Source organism: Aphelocoma coerulescens, chromosome 7, assembly GCF_041296385.1.
Source record: "Aphelocoma coerulescens isolate FSJ_1873_10779 chromosome 7, UR_Acoe_1.0, whole genome shotgun sequence".
NCBI classification, from domain to species: domain Eukaryota; kingdom Metazoa; phylum Chordata; class Aves; order Passeriformes; family Corvidae; genus Aphelocoma; species Aphelocoma coerulescens.
The window spans coordinates 14,723,022-14,739,671 of record NC_091021.1 but is presented as its reverse complement, the minus strand read 5'-3'; the positions used below and the strand labels follow the sequence as shown (position 1 = coordinate 14,739,671).

General features: G+C 44.3%; 1 protein-coding gene across 1 annotated transcript; it reads left to right on the top strand.

Moving 5' to 3' along the window:
* The first annotated feature begins 51 nt into the window (after positions 1-51).
* On the top strand, positions 52-16,452 carry IDH1 (isocitrate dehydrogenase (NADP(+)) 1). Its single transcript, XM_069022301.1, has 9 exons — positions 52-151; positions 2,933-3,060; positions 4,560-4,851; positions 6,974-7,079; positions 9,647-9,824; positions 10,223-10,374; positions 11,431-11,571; positions 13,790-13,952; positions 14,452-16,452. The coding sequence occupies exons 2-9, from the start codon at positions 2,939-2,941 to the stop codon at positions 14,543-14,545; spliced, it is 1,248 nt and encodes a 415-aa protein (XP_068878402.1). The 5' UTR covers positions 52-151; positions 2,933-2,938; the 3' UTR covers positions 14,546-16,452.
* Positions 16,453-16,650: the final 198 nt, after the last annotated feature.

The window sequence follows — 16,650 nt, the reverse complement described above, 5'->3', positions numbered from 1 at the left end:
CAGCGGGGGGCGCGGCCAGCAGGGGGCGCCGCGGCGGCGGGGCCGGGCGGGGCGGGGGCGCGGCCACATAAAGGACCCCGCGCTCGGCCCGGCCCCGCATCGCGCCCGCAGCGCTGCACGGAACCGAACGGCACCGGGGCCGCCGCCGCAGGTAAAGGGGATCGGCACCGCCCCTGCGCGCCGCGGGTTCAACGGCCGCACAGCACTCGTTGTCCTTCCGCTCTCGGGCGCGGTGCCCCCGACCCGCAGTGGGGCCCCCAGGAGCGGGATTGTGTTTAAGGGCTTTTCTCCGTCAGTGCGGACGGGACCCCGCGGCCGCCTCCCGCCCGACGCTAGTGTCGGTGAGGCGCCTCGGGAGCTGAGGGTGCTGCACCCCGCGATCGCCCTCCCTGTCCTGGGCTGGGCTGTCTCCTCACGCAGTCCTGGGGTCTCCCGGTATTCGGTGGTGTCCCCAGCGCGGGCCGGGCTCGGGGCCCCTCGCGTGTCCCCACCCTCGAGGGGAAGCGGCCCCAGTCACGGCCGTGGCCGTGCCGGGATTTCAGCCTCGGCCGTGGCGGCGGCTGCTGCCCGCGGCCCGGTGGGCGAATCCCCCCTGTGCCACGAGATCGCCTTGTCAGGGGAGAGAACCGCCGAAAGACAAGTGCGGGCGAGAGCTCGGATAGTGCCAGGGACCCGCTCCGCGCCCCCTGCGAGCTGTCTCCTCCAGGGAGATCTGCTGTACGCCGGAGTTACGGACTTGTTGCAATAGTTAATTATTGCCTGTAGGCCCCGAGCCCTTCCTCGGGACCAAGGGGTATTTGGAAATACACAGTTTCTTCTAAGTTGCCTTGGCTGTGTGCCTGGGTTAAGTGTATTTAAAGTAGAGCTGCCGTAGGAGAAAGACCTTGCTGGATTTTGGCAGTTCAGTATAAAATCAGAGGGGACGAGTGGCAGAGTTGAACTCTGGGGAATGTGTGCTCTCTAGAGGAGCCTCTTGGCATGTTGACTGGTGTGCAGAAGAGCGATGCTACTGCAGTACTGCCCCAGATCATAGAGAAACTGGGGACAATGCTGCCTGAGGAGGAGAAAAGTACCGGGGCCATGATCAGATAAACATGTTGGATGCCGTCAGAGTCGTTGAAGAAGCTGCTGTTTCCAACCAGTGGAGATGTATCCCAGTGGAGGTGTGTCTCACCGACCTCTGTGTTCACTGCATGACAGCAGCATCGATTAGTTCTGAAGCCAAACCTATTGCTATGACTGACATAGTTTGATTTGTCTTAGTTAAGTAGAACCAAACCACAAAACAAGCAGTGTTTTGTGGGTTTGTGCCTGTCTACATTTTTACTTAAATGAATCAGACTGTAGTTCTGTATCGAGGCCATGGGCTGTGATACAGACCTTTTTTATTTAGATAGTCACAATTGAAAATTGGGTACAAAGTACTTGCATAAATTATCTGAGCTCAGATAGAGTGTGGTCATGTGAAGTTCAAGTTCTCCATGAGGACTAGAGAGGCCCACTATAAGCCAAGGTACTATCTGTGTTAGGGATAGAAGTGCCTGAAGTTTATCTTTTAAACTGAGTCCCAGTAGCACAATCTTATTTTATTTTTTAAATTTTAATTCCTTGGGGGAGAGGGTTGTGTTGCTTTTTGGGTGGGTTTTGTTTTGGGGTGGTTTTGTTTTGGGCATTTTTTGGTTGTTGGGGTTTTTTTGTTTGTTTCCTTTTTTGGTTGTTTTTTTTTTTTTTTTGGTTGGTTTTCTTGGTTTTTAGCTTTTGCTCTTTAAAAGGTTTGCAAAAGCTTGATCCCATGAACATAGCTTAGAAAGTTTATTCTTTTCCCAGACTAAAATTGTTTAATAGATTGTATTTTGGAAATGCAGCACAAGGTACTTTAATTAAAAAAAAAAAAGAAAATTTGAACCCTGGGATAGTCTCCCAACGTGCTTGTAATGTGGGGCCCTTGCTTTGCAGGCCTCACACCTCTGAAGGACTTGGTCTAGATGAACAGATTGTGTGTGTACAGTAGAACCCTTCAATCTGGATCAAGTCATTCATGACCCTTGGTCTCTGTGAGACTGCAGCCTCGGGTACAAGGTTGCTATCTCACTGTAGTATCCCAGCAGCTGAACACAAGAACAGGACTGTCTGGAAGGAGGAACTTGCCAAGTCATAGCTCTTGCATAATTGGAGCCAAGACCTGAGAAGCTGTGGCTGTTGGAAAGCAGGGCACTGTTAGAGCAGTTCAGTGGCTTGTGAAGTTTTCTTGACAAAAAAACTAAGTGCAAATAGAAGGGCAGAGTTCAAGTTTATTTTTTTGAGGCTTTGTTCACAAATATCTTGGGAAACCTCTGTTCCCTACAGCAAACAAATTTGTCCAGTATTTATTTTACTGTGGAAATAAAGCTTTCCACAAGAAAATACTCTTGATGTGTAGCCCTTGGATTTTCCTACCTGTTTCCTTCCTTCCCGGGGGGCAGAGCTAATAAAGAAGCTGACAATATATTAATCTTAAGGGTTTCAGCAGCATGAGCTGTCATTGTAATCATGTCCATTAACCCCTGATTTTCAGGAAAAGGTGGAGAAACAGGCAACTGGACTAGAACTCATGACATCTAAAAGTAAACAGTGCTCATCTATTTCTGTGGAATTTGGGAGAAGAATTTGGTTGTGTTTTCAAATTCTTTCATACAACCATAATGAAAGCCCATGCCCTTAATTCTCAGATATTAAGCTTTCTTTTTATCCTCACATACATCTCCCTAGGAGCTGGAGCTTTAAGGAAAATACCATTTAACATGAAACTAAGGGTAAACTGGGGTTATTTTCAAGACTTTTTGGAGACATCCTGTGTGCTATATTAGTGCCTTACCTAGTTATGTTGTAAAAATCAGGATACATGTACTGGTAGCTTTTAACTTAGGTTGGGTTTTTTTAATGTCTATTGCAGTTCAAGATGTCTAAAAAAATCCGTGGAGGCTCCGTTGTGGAGATGCAAGGAGATGAAATGACACGGGTCATCTGGGAGCTGATTAAAGAAAAGCTGATTTTTCCTTATGTAGATCTGGATTTACACAGGTAATGGCTCTTTGACAGTCAGCTACTTTATACTGCAATTTGCTTGTGTCATTAGGCATTGATGGAGTTTCACTTAGTGCCGGAAGCATCCCCTCCAGAGTTCCTCACAGCAGTGAGCAGTGAATGCTGAATTGAGAGTTAGCTTTTTTCCTGTACTGTGCTTCTAAGAAAGTCTCTCAGAGACACAGCCTGTATTTTGATCTCCTGTATCTTGGGTTTCCAGCACCTGGGCAGTCTGCGTGACTCCCTGCAGCCTAAACAATTAGAAACATGGGATGTTTCAGCCACTCCCTGACTTGAAGCCTAGCATCTGTGAACCCCTGAGTAGGCTTATGGCTTCTTGCCATGCCTGTTTGAAGATCAGAGGACAAAAGGGTGCCCAGAGGACAAAAGGGTGGTTGTAGGGCACCGACTCTGCCCTGATGGCTGTAAGCCTGAGCTCTGTTGCTGATGATGTGAGCTAACTGTTGCAATTATTCCCTGAACCTAGGCTGGGCTCCTATACTCCCTTCTGGAAAAAAACCAAGTACTAGCAGCTGGGTACAGCAAAAGGGACATGCTGTCTACAGCATCTGGCCAAGCAGAACAAATAATCTCTTCCCTTTCTGGCCACCGAGCTATAATTGTTAGAGAAGCATCCAGCTACATTGCTCCTAGCCATGGGGACAGAGGCCTTCAGTGGTATCTGCCGTAGTTAAACCCACAAGTCTGACCTCTTCCCCTGCTGCTGGGGACATTTGTATGCCACCTACATCAGGCTTTCTGCTTGCTGGTGTTGGGAACCGAGCAGACAGGAACCCAGCAGCATAATACATGCACACAGTCTGGAGAGCATCCCTTTTCAAAGAGGGGTGGGAGGAGGGCAAGCAAACTCCTGGCTGAGGCAGCACAATGGCTAGATTCATGTACAGCTGGCCGTGCTTCAGGCTGTTCCATGCTGGGCACCCATTGTTCTCCAAAAGCTATTAAAACAGTGAGTATGGAAATGACCTTCCTCTGATGTTTGAAGGGAATATTGGCAGTTTTGCTGCCAGAGCGGGATTGTGGGTCCATTGTCAAAGTGGTTTTTAAGCCTAGTGTAGCTTCATGTGCTCAGTACATGAAGGAAGCCGGAACCCTCAGCACAAGAGGTTAGAAATAAAGGCTCATATTCATCTGGGTATTTTGCTGCTCCATACAATTTGAATCCTCAACTCAAAGCTGCCATTGCAGGAAGCTCAAAACGCAAGGCAGAGGAGATACTGTCCCATGCTGGCAGAAAACCTCAGCCATAAACTGAAGCTCTCCTTTCTCCAATCTCCTACCAACCTCCCCTAACAGGAGAAGTGTCACTGTGTAAGTCTGTTTTCTTCCAGCATTTGCACTGAAAGAGGAATAACTTCAGTTGTGGCAGAATGCTGGAACTACACTCTCAAGCACATATGGGGTCTTGTTTCTTTCCTGTTGAACACAAACAAATGTCCTGGGCAGTCCTGACCGTGTCTGTGGGTTTGTTGCAGCTATGACTTGGGCATTGAGCATCGTGATGCTACAAATGATAAAGTAACCGTGGAAGCTGCTGAAGCCATAAAGAAATACAATGTGGGCATAAAGTGTGCAACCATCACTCCTGATGAGAAGAGAGTGGAGGAGTTCAAGTTGAAGCAGATGTGGAAGTCTCCCAATGGCACAATTAGAAACATCCTAGGTGGCACTGTCTTCAGAGAGGCTATTATCTGCAAGAACATTCCCCGGCTGGTGTCTGGATGGGTGAAACCCATTGTCATCGGCCGTCACGCTTATGGGGATCAAGTGAGTCATTTCAGTGTTTACACCTCTTTTTGTCTTAACAGGCTTATTCCTGACTGGTATAGAGCTCCAAAGACATAGACATCCCTGTGCTCCTGCTCTGTCCCTTGCATTCCACCTGGGAGCACATACTTGCTAGCACTTTGTACTGCACCTGGCAAGTGTGGGAGAGCCTGGTTCATGCCTCTCTTCCTTGAACAGTGTCACTGTATAAACAGCATTCAGAGGCCTGTGCTTGGATTAGATAGGCCTGTACTTAGACACTTAACTCTGCTAAGATATTGTGCATCACCTCTCCTAGAACCCTCTTCCCTACGTAAGGACATTTTTAGAAGATATCCTTTACACAGCCCACCTTCTTACTTCTTAGGACTTTCTGGTGTAAAATGTTGTTCACAGCAAAAGTGGATACAAGTGAGTGATTTCTAGAAGTGGGCAAAATTGCCTTCTGTTGCTGTTGCCCCCAGGGACAGTGAAAATCATGACACGAATTCAGGTCCAGGATGAACAGGAATTATTTAATTAATTATCACCTCATTTATATAACTTGGTTCACAATAGCGAAATGACATTATTGGGTGCTTGACCCTACACCTCCCAGAGTGATTGGCTGAATGCTACAATGCCTATTTCAAAATATTTTCTTCAGTGAACCAAAACAAGACCTTTCAGGTGCAAGATAGAGAGTTAGTTTACAGAAGTCTTTCACTGTTTCTCAGCTAAAGCATGAGAAAGGAAAAACTTCACAAATGCTTCAGCAGCTGGAAAATTCCTCTGCTCCTGCTTTTTAGCATCCACAGCCTTCTGTATGGGGGTGTGGTTTTGTTCTTTTTTTTTTTTTTTTTTTTTTTTTTTTTTTTTTTTTTTTTTTACTGTGGTCTGCTGCTTAAACTTGCACAGCACACCTGCAGAGTTGGTATCTGAACTGGGCACATCAGGCTGTGGTAAAGAAGTAGGGAAACATCGTTTATCAGAGCTCTCCTGACAATGGTAGTACAGGGCTCTCGAGAGCCCTGGAAGTGTTGTGCCCTTTGGGTAGCCTGGAAGACAAGAATCAGTCATACTGTTCTCCGTGGGCAATCATATGTTGTAAAGCAACCAACCATGGCAAAAGAAAAGCCTTCTGGAAGAGCGAAGTGCTTAAATAGATGGCTAAACCTGCAAACTGAGGGCAAGTCATTAGATTACCTGGGACAGGAAGGTAAAATAATAAATTTTCAAGAGGAAAATAATTACAGAACCCTGACACTAGAAAAGAATGAGATTCAACATCCTTAAAAGTTGTGAATAATTAAGAAGGTCAAAATAATAATAGAAAACAATGGATTAAAGGGGAAGGATTGAAACCCTGCCAAAGTATGAGATTAAAGTGAAAGGAACAATATAAGAACATACAAAGGACATAGGAGCAAGACACTTCAGAACAGCTCAGGGAACAGATTCTCTTGGTAGGAGGGAAACTACATGAAAAATAATAACAAATTTCAAGGAAATGTGACTTTATATAATACTGTTCAGAGCAATTGGGAAGATGAGACATCATTTAAATACTTGAAGTTTTTAAACTTCAAAGACTCGTACTACAGGTTGGCCTTTCAAATGTCATCTTGTATGATGTGTGATTCCCTGTTGCTTAAGAGATCAGCAGTTGTAATGAGTGGCTTTTTTGAGGCAGAGAGGGGAGCCTTTCTACCCAGCAACCACACAACAGTCTAAATAATCTGCACTTTAAAACTTCAGTGCATCTGCAAAAGTACATACTCTGCCAGTTGATGGGGCCCAGGAATCTCTGAGTTTTTTCCCCTAAAGGGGAGGATGGCTTCTGAAACAGGCAGACTCTTGACTACTTAAGGACACAGTTTAGTGGTGCACTTGGCAGTGCTGGCTGGGTTAACTGTTGGACTTGATGATCTTAGGAGTCTTTTCCAACCTAAGTGATTCTATGACTCCTGTCTTTCCAATCTCTAGTATAATAATCCAATGACCATCTGGCTGAATAAAAAGTCTACTTAATGGGGTTTTTTAGTACGGCTGCTTTTCTGTACCCTACCCTCCCAAATGAGGGCTTTTATGGTTCTCTCTTCCTGATAGATAAAATCATCATGGCAATTTTTTTTTTTAACAGTACAGAGCAACTGATTTTGTGGTACCTGGGCCTGGAAAAGTAGAGATGACCTACACTCCCACAGATGGAGGCAAACCAGTCACATATCTGGTCCATAACTTTGAAAGTAGGTATTTCTCTAAGTAGTGATTAAAACTACTGTTTTGGATTAAATTCAACCTTGAATTATCAGTCAGATCTATTTGGTGGCAAAATATGATTTTGAAGTAGAGTGGGGGAGAAAGCTTGGGTTTTCTTCATTTATTTGTCAAGTGCTGAAAGCTCCTTGAAACCTTCTGGGATCAAAGAGGCAGATCAAGAATACAATCATATTAGACTGGCCACTTATCATGCTCTTTATATCATGACTCTCGTAGCAGCATGTTTTTCTCTCTAATCAGAGGCAAACTTGCTATGTAAAACGAAGCTTGACCTAAGGGGAGCTACATTTGAGAACAATTCATGTGTAATTTTTTTCTGGGTTTAGTTTGTCGTATTGATCTCTGTATACCTTTGCAGTTTTTGCCCTTCTTTATGAAGCAGTCTTTTTATTTGCTCAGTAGAAATGAGAATTAACACTTCCTCTTGTAAGGTGGAAAGAAGATTTTACAAGGATGCTCCTGACTGCGTAGGCTGTAACTTTCAACAGATGCAGCCCCAGAGGTTTTGGTGTCCCTCCTATCCCTATTGCTGTGCTGGTTGCAGACATTGCTAGGCTCAGGAGGAGTCCTGACATTGGTGGGCTTTGTTGCATGGAAGCAGTTACACGTATGTTGCCAGCACTCAGGCTCTTTTCTCTAGGGGCAGGATTCAGGAAAACATAGTATAGGTTATCTCTCTTGTCTATAATTGATCAAAGGGTTCAGGATTTTAAGTCTTAGGGTGATCTATTTGTGAGTGTGCAGTGTTTTGGTTTTAGCTACAAAAAAAAATGAAGTCCATGTAAACCACAGCATCCTTGTTTGTGTGCAATTGGTTTGGCAAACAGATACCAAGATTGACGTATGACCCTCTTTTGTAATACTTGATTTCTCTGGCATTCTTGCTCGTAAGAGCCTAAATCTCTACCATCTCTTCTGGCATAGCCTTTCATCTGGAGTTCACCTGCTTCACTGCCAGTCCTAATCTGTTTTCATTTGATAGGTGGCTGGTGAGCCTGTGTTGAAGATGGTGGCCATCCAGCTGCCAGTCTGATTTGCTGCTCTGCATTGCATCAGCGAGCAGAAAGCAAGGAAGTGCAAAGATGACAGATTACTGCTGTTGCTCTGGGGAACTGTCCTCCCCATGGATAACTGTTGTGCCAGCATATCTCCCAAATGATTAAGGGAAGGTTGTCTTTTTGCTGTACTAATATGTTCAACTTCGACACTGAATCAAGAGATTTTTAGTAGGCAGTAGGAATGTATGATAGCAATAAAGATTTTTTTTTACATGTATGAAAATAGCTCTTTGAATAAAACTTACAGCTGTCATCCAGCAACCATGAAATCATGGCTCCTGAGGACACAGTCTCTGTAGCTGATCACACCCTGTACTGTCCTTGACTCCGTAGGGAAGGTACAGGGACAACATGTATTTTCACTGGTAACAACAGGAATTTCATTCTCTGTCAATATAAACTTTAAATTACATTGCTGTCTTGGCAAGCAGATAAACCTCCTCTGGCTTCCCCTGTTCATTCTGCATGTATGTCCGTATAGTAATGACCACCTGGAGGTAAGGACAAATGGATATTAGGAAAGGTATTTTTAAAAACTCTGGGTTGTTTCCAGAGCAAGGATCCCTGATATAGTATTGTACAAAAACTAGATAGATGGTGGTAGTGAGGTGCTTAAAATTAAGTACTTGGTATCTGCTTTTCACTAGAAACACAGAGCTGTGCTCTGAAAATGACAAAGCTTTCTCATGAAGCTCTAGACCCTGCTTTCACCCACAATCATCCTCTTCTGTGATCTGAGTGCTTCTTGCAGCTGGGCTGCAAGTTCAGCACACTTCCATTTGTGCTTCTAACACATCTGCCTTACACAATCTAAGTCGTGTGAATGTTGATATTTCCTCAGAGCCTTCTCAGGACTTGCCTGAGCACCCACACAACTGGCACGTTTTTCCCACAACTTGCTAGACATGAGCCTGAGTGGGTGGATCAAAGCTGCAGGGTAGGCCCCATGTGTGCTGAAAAAAATGCAGGAATTCATGTAGAGTCTTGTTTACCTGAGCTAGGCAAAGTAGTCTTTGACTGCTGGAGTTAGTTCTGAAGGTGCAAAGCATTTAAGGTGTGAGCACATCCATTTCTGGCTTTGACTGAGACCTCCTGCTCCAAACTGCTGCCTACTGCTTTGATAGAAAAAGACTGTATTACTTAAATGGCTAGTAGGAGTTCAAGCACACTCGCTTCTGTCACAGTTTTGCTGCTTAGGCTGGATTAGAACAAAACTTCTTAGAGGGATTAGATCACATTATTAAGATGTACTTACTGTAAAACAAAACCACCTTCCTATCCATGTGTCACAGAACTGCTGGAGCTTTGAGCTGATAGTGCAAAGCAAATCTTCTCCTGAAAGAACCAGCCTTAAATTGAGAACACATGGGGAGAGCACCAGCCTACCTGCCAGCCACAGTATGCTACGGGGAGAATAAAATTCTTAACCAAAACTAAATCTAGTTGATTCCTATCTGTTATTCCTCCACTAACAGGCTGTGGTGGTGTAGCCATGGGAATGTACAATCTTGACCAGTCTATAAAGGATTTTGCCCACAGTTCCTTCCAAATGGCACTGTCTAAAGGCTGGCCCCTCTACATGAGCACCAAGAACACCATTCTGAAGAGATATGATGGCCGCTTCAAAGACATCTTCCAAGAGATCTATGACAGGTAATTAGTTGTGTACTTCCTACTGCAGTGCATAAGTCTGTGGCAGGAGCATCCCCTCCAGTGAGTGGCTTTTTCAGACATTCAGCAACACTTTAAGGGCACCGGGGATGCCATCTCTGTCCCAGTGTCCCTTGTCCTGCAAGGCACAGTACTCGATGTTAAAAGCTCTGCTAAATGTGGTTGTGGTGTCCATTTCTTCTAATAGAGTTACAGATTCTCTGTGGGTGCCTCTGTGACTCTGAAGCAGCCATGCTGTAGCCTAGCAAAGCAGACAAGGGAAGAAAGAGTAAAGAGAATGATTTTTTTGTTGGTTTTGGTCTTACCTCTTTGCACCTCTGTATGTACAAACTCTGCAATCCCTGTTTATATGACAAGGAGTTTTGTTTTTTGTTTTCCAGGGAATACAAGTCCCAGTTTGAAGCCAAAAAGATTTGGTATGAGCACAGGCTCATTGATGACATGGTTGCTCAGGCCCTGAAGTCTGAAGGAGGCTTTGTCTGGGCCTGCAAGAACTATGATGGGGATGTGCAGTCTGACTCCGTTGCACAAGGTATGAGGTGCTTCCTGTGCCACACCGAAGTAGGCTTAGTGGTAGTCTCTTGTGTCCTTCTGTCACATCTTATGGAATGGCCCAGGAGGTGGTGTTGGGTCTCAGAATTTGTATTTCAAATCTGTGGCCAGTGATGGAGGTATCAGGCAGTCAAAAAAATTCTGGTTTTGCTTTTACAAGAAAATCTATTGAATGTAGACTCTGTAGTTGTATTTATTTGCAGGAGGGAAGTTCCTACCAGCATGATAGCTGGTAGGCTTTCTATTCTAATGGGCAGTGTCTAGACAGCTGGTTCTGTCTCACTGACAGCTTGAGTTAAGCTGACTGCTGATGAGTGTGAGGGCAGGTGCTCTATAGATCAGTAAAAAAACCTTCAGGACCTAAAGCTACCTGTGAGGTGTAAAGAGAGAGATTGATACATGTTTGTAGTGCTTGATCAAAATCCTATATAACCAAGGTGCCTGTTGCCAAAACAAATACGGATACAGAATTCCACAGGATGAGATGTGTGGCTTTATGTAATATGCTCTTTCTGAAGTAAAGCCACTAAACTGCCTCCCACAGAACAGGATGTGTGTTGGACTACTAAACAAAGCAGCTTTCAAAGATGCTGGTCTCTGAAACCTATAGGGTTAGAAGTGGTGTGAATGTCCAATATCAGAAGCTGCTGGTTCCTCTCACAAGAGCAGATGCTCTTGATAAGAAGTTGGTTTGTTATCACCCTGTGTGGAAGACGAGCAACACTGTTCTCTTACTGTACCTTTTCAGTAGAAATCTGTCCAGCAAATTAGGTGACAGTACTAATTCTCTTTAATTGGTGCAGAATGTCTGTGTATGTATATCTCATGGTTCAGTAACACTTCTTGTTCAGATGAACTGTTATTTCAATCTGTAGGGACTTGCCAGTTAGTTGCAGAAGCACTACTGCAACCGTGCTGTTCAGGGACTTTCACATCAGTGGGAGGATGTAGGGGGACTGTAGGATGGGGAGATTAAGGGGAATTTGACAGAGCTGTCCAAAGGTGACACTTAACTTTTGAAACTTGTATTCTGTAGGCTATGGCTCTCTGGGGATGATGACCAGCGTGCTGATCTGCCCTGATGGCAAGACTGTTGAAGCAGAAGCTGCTCATGGGACAGTTACTCGTCACTACCGCATGCACCAGAAAGGCCAAGAAACCTCCACTAACCCCATTGGTGAGCTGCTTTTCACTGCCCTTCATCATCTCTACACATGAAAGAACAAGTTTAGAGTAAGAACATCTGCACCCTTTCTGCAGACGGTTGCACCACTGAGTGGTGAAACTTGCAGTTCATAATGCATTTTTCTTCTAGAGACTGTGACAACCCTTAAGGGGAAGGAAGCACCTAAGGTTCTTAAATGCTCATTGGTCAAAAGAAACTACAAAAGTCAGAGGGTCTGCAAACAATCAGAAAGTAAATTAGTAAGCTACACACTTGGCATGGAAATTGCTGTGTTAGTCCCTGACCTACAATATAAGCACACAGCAGTGGGTTTTGGATAAAGGGGCAGGATGAAAGGGAAGAGAGGAATTAAAGAGGGAAAGATGAATTAAAGTAAGAAAGGAAAAGAGAAAAAGAGAAAAAGAGAGAGAATTAAAGAAAAAGAGGATAAATAGGAGAGAAAAAGAGATCACCAATCCTGGTTACAGTATAGATCTATCTGAGGGGATGCCAGTCCTGTTTTCAGTGCTGATAAGTGGCAATCCAGCTGCCTTGGTCTGGCTGATGAGATGTCCAGGGCCCTGAGGGCACCACCTGGGCTTGGGGCGGGAGGGGGTACCTTTTTATGGACAGGTTTCTTGCTTTCTGTGTAGATTAGTCATCAAGTGCAGTCCATTCTTTCAGGCCTGTCTGGAAATGGGTCAGAGGGTTTTTGGGGTCTTTGGTCTCAATCCCCCCCTATACGCCATGCCCACTTCCTGCCACTCATTCTTGTGCTTGCGCTGTACTGTGTTGCGGTTCTTCCTCACAGAAAAATGCTCTCCTGTCTCCACCTGCCCCCCCTTCTCCAGTCAAATCTTGTTCTTTCTCATGGCATGTCAGTACCAACAGTCTGTGCTTGGCTCCACAGCCATCCATTTATCAGTGTTTGAGGCACACACATTAGTCCCTTCTCTTGAGATGAGTTCAGCTGGTCAGAGCATGGTGCTAATAACACCAAGGTTGTGGGTTCAATCCCTATGTGAACCATTCACCTAAGAGTTGGACTCGATGATCCTTCTGTGTCCCTTGCAACTCGGACTATTCTGTGATTCCATGTGGATCTTCTGGAAATGAAGAGCTGCAAAAGATCTCACTTTGGGCTGCTGTTTAAAGGGTTGTTAGAGAGTAGGGTGTAGTATGCATTAGCTCCTTACAATCGAGAGCTCAAGGGGTCTCACTTTGGATCACTGTTTATGAGGTCGCAAGAGAGTGGGCTTTAGTCATAGTAATTTTCCATCCTGGCAGCAACTCAAGTCAGTGACTTTCTTTGAAAGTTCAGTAACAAAAATATTATTCAACTTGGGTTGTTTTTCAAGCAAGAAAAATACTTTTCCAAGGCTGTTCATTAAAAAAATGTGCTCACTAGACACCGCTAGTTCTTGAGTTTCTGACAAGCTTGAGAAGGGTGTGGTTTGTCAAGGCCAAGGCCCAACGAGCATTTCTCAGATCACAGTGTGGCCTGAGGGAGGCAAGGGAATACACCCCCACAGTCCCTCCCATGACTTAAGTCAGCTTCTCTGGGCCTCTACAGACACAGCCTAAAGCAAAAAACAGGCTGGAATGGAGTGGGTGCAAGGGATAAGCTAGACCTAACCTAGCTTTGAGATATGCACTCACTCTTCAGGAAACAACTGGCTTAGTGGTTTATTGGTGTATTGATTTATACAAGGCCTTAAGGTTTAGGTTGGTTGTTTTTTATTTTACTCCTCTTTCTGATGGCTCAGAAGACCCAACCACACCCCAAGCCATGTACACACTCAAAGTGTAAGTGCACTTGGAATGGGACATGAGGGAAGGAATCCTCTAAATTTGCATAGAGACCAGAGCATAATGTAGTATAAGGAAACGGACTGCACCCTTCTATTCCAATGTTCTGTGTAACTACAGAGTCCTACCATGTGTCATTCCTTCTGACTTGGGCAGGAGGAACATAAAATGACGTGCATAGATTACTGGAGGCGGTGAGTAGTTTCTGAGGTCTGCTGTTTTTTTTAGAGTTGGATGAAAGGCAGAGGATACCTAGAAGAAGATAAGTGTTCTCTTTCCCATACCAGATTTTCTATCTTTTTTTTTCCGTCTGCTTTCAGTTTTATTGATATTAAAAAATCCAATTATTGTTCCACATGATGATTTAGAGCAACTTTCAGGAAGTTCTAGAAGGATAGAATAACCTAGTGTTCTCTCTCAGCCTCCATCTTCGCATGGACAAGAGGCCTCGCTCACCGAGCTAAGTTAGACAACAACACTAGCCTCAGGAACTTTGCAGTTGCCCTGGAAGAAGTCTGCATTGAGACCATTGAATCTGGCTTCATGACAAAGGACCTTGCTGCCTGCATCAAAGGCCTGCCTAAGTAAGTGTATGAAATAACCAGCAATGCTTAGAGGAGGCTGTTTTACTTGGTAGTTCTGAAGAGCATCTGCTGGAACATTATTTTAGTATGGTAAAGAACAGGAGTCTGTCTCACAGAGCTTACCTGTTCCCAGTGCTGTACAAAGAGAACATGAGAAACTCCCTGACCCAAGCAGCTTAGTCCAGATTGCTCTCTCCCTGCTATTCTACCGAATGAATGGGGAAAAAAGTAAAGTAGGAACTGCAAAGATTTGTTTTTATGACAGTCTAGCTATGTTGGCCAGATCCTAATAAATGAAGAAGACCTACATATATGAAAAAAACCACCTGGCTACCTCTTCCCTGGAGCCTTTTGGCAAATAAACCCCAGCCTGATGAGTAGGAGAGAACTATTTTGGTTTTAGAGGGAAGACATAGAGTTCTTTGAACAGTCTTCCCCTGCTTTGATTATTTGAGAGTCTGTACAACTAATGTCTGTCTTGTTTTGTTTCCCCTGCCAGTGTCACACGCTCTGATTACCTGAACACCTTTGAGTTCATGGACAAGCTTGCTGAAAACTTGAAGCGGAAGCTGGCCTCTCTGCCCAAAGCTTAAGGCATGGGTCCTACTCAAGCTCCTCTAACAAAGTGTCTCCCACTTACATCAGAGTATAAGTGGCACTGTATCGTACTTTGTTGTGCTTCTTTTAGGCTGTTCTTCAGCTTTGACCCTCCATTATTATCACACTGGCAGATAATTCCTATCAGAATCATCTCTTTGCCCAATTACTCATTTTCCTCTTGGTTTTGTCTGATGCTCTTTCTGCTCACACTTGAGTCATCTTGCAAAGCACAGGCACTTGAAGTCTCTTTCCTCAAGAAAAGTGAATTTTGTAGACTGGAATCACCTGAGGGACCTTCATGACTTGAGAAGGTATGAGCTGGGGGTTTGAGCAATACTTTGCATCTCAAAGATAGGTCCCTTCTTAACCTGTTGCATTAAGTCAACGCTTTCAAGACTGTGCAGCTGTGCTGGATTCACCACATATGTACTTCCAAAGTTTTGGACTCCATCAGGACAGTGGGAATGGTGCTCCACACTACAGTCTCTATTCTTCCTGTCAAAAGTCCCCACACACGCCTTCTGCCCCATCTCACAGACTTCAGTCTCACTTGCAACTTTCAGCTGAAGAAGCTTTGCATTTTGAGCACACTCTTCACCTTGAGACCTATCCGGACTACTTTCTGCATTGTTTTTAATTGCAGTTGTTTTCTTTTTTCCTGTTCTTGCTTTTTTAGCAGTTGTCTTCTCATCAGTTTAATAGGCTCCCTCCAGGCTACAAACATTCACCCATGATTGCTCAATCTTGCTGAATTTTTACAGTCAGTCTCACTCCCCCCAGATGTGAAACTGTACCAATATATAGATGATACTCTAATTGAAGGAGGTTCCCATGAAAAGGTGGGAGAAGCAGAAGCAATATGGGAAGCATTACATTAAGAAGAAATTGAAATTTTGCCTGAAAAATGTCAAGGACAAAGTAAAGAAACAAAATTTTTCAGTACTTGGTAGATGCAGGCAGTGGCAGTAGTTCCTCCAGACACTTTAAAGGAATTAGAAGAAATAAAAGTGCCCCCATCAAAGAATGAATTAGGAGAGTTAATGAGAACTGTAGGATATCGGAGACAACACGTACTTGGATTTTCTATCATTGCTCGTATAAGTGGCTCTGTGTCATGCTTTGTTGTGTAACATTTCAAACACTAGATAAAAATAAACATAGACACTTTTTAAATTTTTAGAAAATTATGTTTTCTGAAACCCTTTGAGCTGCTGGGCTAAGCCCTACTTTTGCTAAGCAGATGAATTTTATAAAAGCTTGGCATGGGGCTGGATTCCTAATTTTGTTCACAGCAGACCTGAGGTTTCTGTCTATGACTTGGATGTTTATCTCTTCCTCTCAGTCTGAAAGCCAGTTTGTCTCACAACTCTGGTCAAACCAGCGGTGACCTACTGCCCAACAGACCTTAGAAATGAGAACCGTCCTCCTCTCTCCAGTACTTCCCAGTGAGTGTGAGCTGAGGGCTATGCCAGCTCTACTGCAGCCCTCCTGAATTTATCTTAGTGCCAACCAGAGTACAGTATCCTGATACCAAGGGATTTGGTTCCATTGCTACAGTCAGGACTGTAGCATTTGAGTAGCACTTAGTAAATGCTGGAAACAAGCCTCATAGGCTAAGAGCCTACCAAAGCCATGCTGCAGTGTCTAAATGCAGGCCATGCATTTAGTTATGCTCCTTCTGACTGGATGTGAAGCATAGGAACTGTTAACCTCTTCCCTCACCCCACACTTCATAAAGGTGCAAACTTTTTTCCAATTGTTTGGGCTATTACTTACCCTTGTTGTCTTACAGCAAATCAGATCATGACTGTGAAAACTTACTCCATCCATGGTTGTGTGTTGGGTTTTTTTTTTAAGGAGTATTTTTAATTCAGACTAAAATAAAAGCCAACTAACATTCTTTGTGTCATTCCTTTGTGTGATTAGCAGGTATGGGGAAATCCTGCCTCAGAGAGAGATGCCAGTAGCTTTCAGCACCGTCCAGTACGCACTGGGACAAACCGCTGAAATGTGATACAAACACAAAATATGTCCCTTCTTAGAATTTCAATTTGTTCTGGCCCAGGGAAAGCTGTGATGTGTAGTGTCATGGTAAGCA

Coding starts and splice junctions, on each gene's coding strand:
- IDH1 (XM_069022301.1), top strand. CDS start 2,939: ATGTCTAAAAAAATCCGTGGAGGCTCCGTTGTGGAGATGCAAGGAGAT. Junction 4,852..6,973: donor GTCACGCTTATGGGGATCAA/GTGAGTCATTTC, acceptor TTTTTTTAACAG/TACAGAGCAACTGATTTTGT. Junction 10,375..11,430: donor GTCTGACTCCGTTGCACAAG/GTATGAGGTGCT, acceptor TGTATTCTGTAG/GCTATGGCTCTCTGGGGATG.